The sequence below is a fragment of the Saccostrea cucullata genome, unplaced genomic scaffold (assembly GCF_032062105.1).
Source record: "Saccostrea cucullata isolate Sc308-1 unplaced genomic scaffold, CSIRO_AGI_Scuc_v1 ctg2212, whole genome shotgun sequence".
Taxonomy (NCBI): Eukaryota; Metazoa; Mollusca; class Bivalvia; order Ostreida; family Ostreidae; genus Saccostrea; species Saccostrea cuccullata.
The window spans coordinates 62,216-70,388 of NW_026936505.1; the positions used below are offsets into that span (position 1 = coordinate 62,216).

The 8,173-nt window shown below is 32.6% G+C and overlaps 1 protein-coding gene across 1 annotated transcript; it reads left to right on the plus strand.

Moving 5' to 3' along the window:
• Positions 1 to 2,573: 2,573 nt before the first annotated feature.
• Positions 2,574 to 6,882, plus strand: LOC134245738 (G-protein coupled receptor GRL101-like). Its single transcript, XM_062727994.1, has 8 exons — positions 2,574 to 2,598; positions 2,966 to 3,303; positions 3,536 to 3,623; positions 4,123 to 4,239; positions 4,549 to 4,742; positions 4,895 to 4,929; positions 5,114 to 6,588; positions 6,731 to 6,882. Exons 1-8 carry the CDS (start codon positions 2,574 to 2,576, stop codon positions 6,880 to 6,882), a joined length of 2,424 nt encoding a protein of 807 aa, XP_062583978.1.
• The last annotated feature ends 1,291 nt before the right edge of the window (positions 6,883 to 8,173 follow it).

The following is an 8,173-nucleotide window of genomic DNA, read 5'->3' on the forward strand; positions in this document are numbered from 1 at the left end:
GTCCTTATGCAGGGTGAAAACAGGAATTTTATAGGATTTTATATTTAAGAATTCAGCATTTTACTTGATAATGATTTAGTATATCCATATATGGTTGAAAGTAACAAGATACACTTGTTTCGGAAAATTTTTCATAATCACAAACTTTGCCCTCGTTTAAGTGCAAAAAAGGTCACAAATCTGGCAGATTTCCAGATTTTTGAAAACTGGTGAAAATATTCACTTTTCAAAAACCTATTACTCAGTTAGTTAACGAAATTTGGAATATTCACATGTTAAGGTCCAGATCTAGTACATAACTTGAAAATAGTTATTGGTGCTAGATCCATTATGGCGTCATAATCAATTTCAGATTTCTTTTTCCCTTACTTTACGGCTTTAGCAGAATTACATTAGAAAAAAGGGTATTTTCATGTCATTCAGTTTGAAATCATATGAAAATTAAACTGGATACCTATATTAAATTTGATACTGATTTAAATAAGAGGCCATGAACATACTAATTACTGTTTTCTGAAAGACTGTAGGCAATCTGGATACATTTCCTTTTCCGAATACAAAAAAACTCCCATATTCATGACTGGTTTTCTTAATTTTTCATTAAAAATGACAGTTTAATATACAGTTTTTCATCCTGTTTACCTACAGATTATGCCCCGAAACACCTTATTTGACCACACTAAAGTTAAAAAGCATCAATAAAGGAATTTATTTCTCCAGTTTGGTAAATCTGTAGGCACCTTTCATTTACTAGATCTTGACCTTAATAATTATTGTGATGACAATATTAGAAATAAATTAATGAATAAATTATCCCTGCAATTCAAATTAAATATATATATTTGACGAAATTCCTGGATCTTTAAAGACGTGAATTGCTTAAAATCTCTATGTGAAGTGAAATGAAACCAAAAAATGAACTATAAAATTTCCTAAAGTGAGGTTGTAGTTTTGATGTTTATTCCATATCATGATTGACATGTCTATTGACAACAGAAAAAATCCGATAACTTTCAATTGTTTCTGCTAGGAATTCTCAGTAATATAGCTGACTTCAGAGCAATTGCAGATGAAGATGTTGCTGATCATTTGGATGCGAATTACTCTTATTTGCACTGTTTCATATGGACTAAGTGAGTTGTATGCAGCGAGGGATTACGCATCAGGTAAGTACATTTTCTTTTAATTTGAAACGACCAATACATATTTATAGTAGCCATCTTCTATGACTAAAAAAAAAAAACTACTCTAGTTCTCTCTTTGGTTGAAAGTTGATCATAATAGAAAAATTGAAACTTTAATGTGGTATATAGTAAAATAAAAAAGAATTACTAGTACATGTATTCATGACATTTTCAAAAGTTTCTTAGAATCTGTGAATTTTTCATGCCTCTCTTAGAAACTGTTAGTATAAAAAGAACATGCTCTTGCATATCGAAAGATTGGGAGATACGTGTATACTGTAGATTCCTAATTATACGCGAGGAATTAATTCCAAGCGTAATTTCGCGAGAAGCATCGCTTGCAAAAAATATAACTCGCTTTTATTTTGATGGTGCTGAAATCCATGAAAATCCTGCTGATCAACGTCCATTCGCGAATTATGATTCTCGCGATTTGACATCAAAGAGCCAGTTTGTTAAAGAAAGCACTCGCGAAAAATAAGGAATCTACAGTATAAACATATGAACCTGTTGATACTATATATGTACATAAAAAAGAAAATTAAGCAATAAATATTATAAATAGCTAAGGACAAATACTTTTGAAAAAGAAAAAAATTTCCCTTTGATTTTTCCCTTTCGTTGATAAATATAAACAATACGTTTGTTTCAAATTTGTTTGAAAGTTTCAATATATTAAAACAACTTTTGCATGAAAATTAATTGATTTGTAAAATAGGATGTAAATTGTTTTCAAGGTTTACATGTATTTCAATCTGACTAAGACAATGTAAGGCAGGCAACATTTTAAAAAAAGTTTTCCCAAGCATGAGAAAAATTCTTTTTTAAATATTGGAACTATAGATTTCCTATCTAGCTGTGGTTTTCTTAATTTTTCTCAAACAATTCCATTTATTAATCTGATTTTTGTACATGTTACAGCTCGACTCATTCCAGTAGAATACTCAATTTTAACTTCTTCAATATTCTCCTATACTTGTTTGTTTGTTTAATGTCAATTTATAGTAAAATAACTATTTTCATCCGTTTTTATTTCAAACCAATTGTAATCCTTTTGTTTATATATTTTTCAATCAAATATTTCGTGCGTCTCATAAATACATAGGGCTCTCGGCAGGTCAGACCAGTCAACAGGGATACTTACTCCTCCTACGCACCTAATCGCATCTGTGGAACTTTTTGGGTGTATTATCTTCTACAGAGCTTCGTATTCTTTGTAGTGATTTTTGGTGATCAATGCCGGTTCGCTCTATCATTTATAAAATGATACACTTTTTAAACTTTTGATTTGAATCCTTAATCTAAAAAGATGTGTTTTCAGTCAACTGTAATTTTGAAAATGGAACATGTGGATGGACTTGGCAGAAGGATACGGTAGCTCTCAATAAAATGACGCCCCTGTGTGGAGCCTACGGTAATCTATTTAATTGTGGTAAAGGATACCATGTCCAAACTGCAACTTGGTGGAAGCGAATACGGATTTCCTCAGCTGTAAAATATTTAAATTGTAGGTATTTCTTCAATAGTGAAATTCCTTATACCCTTTATTCTTGCTTAGGAGAATCAATCTATATGTAATTTTTTTATTTTAAAACAATTAATACAATTTTAACAATGCATGCTTAATTAACGTAGTAAAATCAAACAGATCTTAAAGTCACTTTTTATACTATTACTCATCGATCACATAAAATGAATATTAAAAAAAACTAGTACTGGTATAATTTTCACTCCTTTGTACTTTTAGATGAGTACATTTTAATATTTCGTCTATTCTGCAGCTCTAGTTGGGCTTAAGGTTACTGATTCTACCCGTAAGCAGATGGAAAAACTTGAGGACAACTACGTCCTACTATCGTCAATAAATTACAGCAATACATTTATCTATGTTCACACCATGGACGCAGTCAGTATAGAGATCCCACTTGCAATAAGAGGTCATCGATGTCTTCATTACAGCTACGTTGTATTTGGTCCTAAGGCCACGCTAGTCGTTGCATACATAACTAACTATCTACAGCCTTATTATCTTTGGGAATTTTTAAACGTACATGATAAGAGTTCTGTGATCAGGTTCAGAAGAGCATCTGCGACTCTTCCCCTTGGAACCAACTTTAAGGTAAAGATAGGTGTTTCTTGATATTTCGATTTAATCATCCTTTTATGATACTCATTATAGTTAAAGTTAACAAAATTGAAATCTTTATATTTATAAAAATATTGTATGCAGAAAAATTGTGTCCCGTCTTTATATTTGGTTTTATTGAACAATACTGCTAACAACTGATTTATCACTAAGAAGATCCTTCTATCTCATATAACAATCTTAAAAATGTTTTATATATCAACAGGTGGTTTTTCGAGCCTACTTTTATATTTGGCCTCGAGCTACTTCTTTTGTCCTCCTTGACAACATATCCATTACAGAAGGAATTTGTAGTACGTATGATAATCAAATTTTTTGTGGGGTCAGTTTTTCGAGGTCTGAGGGAATAAATATTGGTTTATAAGGACTCGTTTCGAGGTGGATATAAATTCATGAGTGTCCCATACCTCGAAAACAACAAAAATGAAACCCAAGGAAATCATGATTACTTAGTACTAAAGATTATAGATATATGCTTTACCATGGTGATTTGAGATCCTTATATCATCAACTTTTTTGTCTATAACTTATGTAGTTTAAAATCAGAAATAAGCTATCATCTACAGTAATTTTTTTAAAGACAACTGTTTTTGTTTATCTATGTGCATATAGTCCTATATATTATTGTAAAAAGTTGTAAATTTTCAATGGCAATTTAGATTTAAGACATGGAAGAGGACCATGTAAGTTTTTGGAACTTATTCAATCCAATTGACATGATGTCAATACAATATGTTCAAAACAATTTTTTTAGAAAGAGCACCAATTTGCTTTGCATTTGTATGATTTTAGAAACATGCAGTCCTGATGAATTCAGATGCAGCGCTGACCGGGATGAATGTATTCCACTATTTAAAGTTTGTGATCTTGTATCTGATTGTCTGAATGAAGAGGATGAGACGCTTTGTCGTGAATGTTATTGACAGTCTTTGCTTTTCACCCATTTTTAACACGAACGACGTGTTACTGTTTTCTCAATAATCCCATAAAATATAAATTCAATCATAACGTTTGTCATTTCTTTAGTTGCATTTGTAAGGAAAAAATAGAAAATAAAAATTTTTGAAGCAAAAAGGCAACTTTCCTCTTCTAGCATATTTTCGAGAACCCAATCTGTTGCGAGCATTGAATGGGAGTTTCCGTTTTTCTGTTCTTATGCCCCAATATTTGTGTTTTCTTATTAAATATTTATACAATGCAATTTTTTTTTAATTTCAGGGAATATCAGTAGATCCCTTTGCAGTCAAGACCAGGTCTTGAGTTCTCAGAATTTATCCAGACGACATGAGGAAGATCAGACACAATATGCCCCTGCCACAAATATTTGCCGTGACTGGGATCAATGCCCCATGAATTCCTCGAGCACTTGTTTTCTACATTGTCTTTTTAACTGTTCCTGTGTTGGTTTGTCTGTTAGTTGTTCGGCTTCAAATGCCCCGGTTTATGCTGTCTCTGTGTCTTTCAATGGTTTACTGAATGAAAATATAGTAATAAGTGGAAGTCTGTTTCCAAACCTGAAACGAATTGTCATCACAAATTCTATAATTGGTTCACTTAATATTAGCAAAGAACATATAGAGATAATGTCTATCCAAAAAAGTAAGATTACCAATGTTTTCTTTCATAAAAATTCCTTCCGATACATAAATATCAACGAATCTTCATTTGAAAACATGTACTTTTTTCATAATTTTGATAGGTATATCTTTGATATTTTAGAATTCAATGTTCAGAAAAGTTATTTGAATAATACATTTGATTTTGTTGTTCCATATCGTTTAAGGAATAACTTTACATTTGAATCCCATGTTCTGACTGGTTTATTGAACAAAACGGACTCTAAAATAGAAGAAGGAAAGGGTGTCCGTCTAAAAATGGTGGAAACAAGGGGATTTCATCACATGCTTGAGAAACTTCGCTTTACTGTGGTTGATTTTAGTAGTAGTTTTTTAACTGATCAGCCAGATACATACTATGAAACATATACGCTTAATTTAAGCCACAATCGTTTAACCACATGGCATATAGTGTCTTTGATACAAGTTTTACATCTTCAGCATAATTTGATAGTTTCGATCAATTACACCATTGACCTTGGCATATCAGAGGCCCGGCTTCATTATCTTGATTTATCGTATAATAAGATTGAAAGAATAGCCAATAATGAATTAGCTGTCTTAAACAACCTCATGTATCTTAAACTTCAACACAACGTCATAAGTTACATTCATCCAAGAGCATTTTTAAAATTATCTGAACTGATATATTTAGATTTATCAAATAATCAACTCCGTGATTTGGAACGCAGTCATTTTATTCATCTCTTAAATCTTCGCTATCTTTATCTTCAAAACAATAACCTGAGGGTAATGGAAGGAATGTTTGATGGCCTCATGAATATTCAGTATCTGCAAGTTGATTCGTACACACTTTGCTGTGCACAACCAAAGGCTGTCAGTAAAATCCAGTGTTTGGCACCCGTAAACGAAATATCCTCCTGCAACGATTTAATAGACATCCCTCTTCTCAGTATAGCAATATGGTACATGGCCCTTTTGGCTGTCTGTGGAAATTTGTTTGGTACATGCCATAAACTGCTTTTGCTGAATAAGAAATCAAGTTTATGTAAACCATTCGATATTCTTTCTATCAATCTTGGTTTCGCAGACTTTCTAATGGGTGTTTATCTTTACATCATAGCAGGAGCTAATTTAAAATTCAGCGATCGCTATGGTTTTGAGGATTTTTTGTGGAGAAATAGTCCTTTATGTACTTTTGCCGGTATCCTAGCTACTCTATCTAGTGAAGCATCCGCTCTTTTTGTACTTTTTATCACCATTGACAGAATTTTGGCCATTCCATTTCCATTTTCATTGCTGAATAAGAAAATCAAGATTGCAAAGATCATTTCCATGTTAGTGTGGATGATTTCTTTCTTGTTGTCATTACTGCCCTTATTTGGGATTGAGTACTTTAAGGATTATTACTCCGGTTCTGGAGTGTGTATCTCTTTACCTTTATCAGTTCTCCGGAAACCTGGATGGGAATATTCTATGGTACTCTTTGTGGGGGCAAACTTTGCCATCTTTATAATTGTTCTCCTTGGGCAAATGCTCATATTTATGGATGTTGTTCGATTTGAGAAGAAAGGGAATCGACAATCGTTTTCCCCAAAACGAACAGAAATAAATATAGCCAAATCCCTAATGGCGGTTGCAGTTACAGATGTGCTTTGTTGGGTTACCATCGGAACTATAGGTAAGGAAGTGTTAACATGTATTTTATACTCAGGTACATTGCAATTTAAAAAAAAAATCAATCATGTACATTCAGTTAAACTACAAATATAAGTTTATGTGCAACAAATTGCTTGCTCTAAAATGATTTGTCTGTTTTTTAGGGTTTCTGACATTTATGGGAATTGACGTCACCAATAAGGTGTACGCCTGGGTCATTGTTGTTATTCTCCCAATAAATTCGGCACTGAATCCTCTGATCTACCTGTTTTCTGTGATGATGAATCGTGGTGAAGAACAGAGATGTGGTTCTTAAACCGATGAACAGGTTGTTTTAAATATATTCATTGTTGTAAACCTAATCATAATGTACATGTGCAGTGTACATGTTGGTTGTGTTTTTAACCAGATGATTAAAAGGTACATGCATGATTTTAATTTTTTTATACAAACACATTTTTTTATCTTTCGATAGATAAAAAAAGAAGTTTTTAAATAAATAAATATTTTATAATTGTAATCTTTTCAGAGATCTTCTTGGACATCAAGCTTTACAAGTAACACAATAACAAAGGACGGATCAAAGAAGTATCAGGTATTTCCTTTTCAATTTTCTTTTGAAATGCTTACTATTGCTTTCAATAAATGTCTTTTTAAACATTTAAACATTTTTTCTTTAGGTATCAACATCGGGTGGTAGACAAACCAATTTTGTCCAGCCATGGATCCAAAATGAAGAAAAACGAAAGAATTCGAACATTCAGGTCATTTCCTTGCAACGTCTAAAAGTCGATTAAGATTTTCTTTGCTTAAATAAAAGAAGTATTTCGTTTTGGAAGATGATTTGATCTATGCTTGGTTATATTTTGACGGAGAAAGCAATTGTTTTGCTCTAAGCAAATGCTCTAAGCAAAAGCTCTAAACTTGAAAACGTTTTCCAAGGTAAATTAACAGTTCAAATTGCGTCATATTTACAGTCAACTGTGTTCTCTGTTTGACATCTAGTTGGATTATTTGAAGATTATATGATATGCCGGGTAGGCTTGGCTGTCATGAAATATCACATACATTTCCGGATTTCTGAGATTATTACAGGCAGAGTCATAAGTCACGTGACTTCCGGCACCTGGTTTCGGTGGAAGTACATTCATGTTACTATTACCCATACAATGATCACCAGTCGCAACTTGGACAAAGAACATGTGCTTGTTTCTATTTGAGTCGAGTCCGCAATATCCAGCAGAGTAGGACGCATCCACAGCAAAATAAACCTATAAATATTAAATCCATTGTTGATAACTTTATCTACAGTGTCTGGGTACGTCCCATGCCACAACCATTGCTGGGGGTCTTTTCCATTCTTTACTTCGATTTCCTTCCGTTTTGCAACATACTGCTGATACAGATATGGGTTTTGCACCCTGCGTATCTATGTAAATAGACAAATATTTTTTTTCCATTAGAAAAAAATGTCATATTTAAAACTTCAACAAACAATAAAATTAGGTTAATTAAGTACTTCTAATCTCCTAGCCTGATCCCATTTCTGGAATTTCCAGGAATCTGCATTCCTGCCCTCTTCACAGAATTGGAATACTTATCAGCAG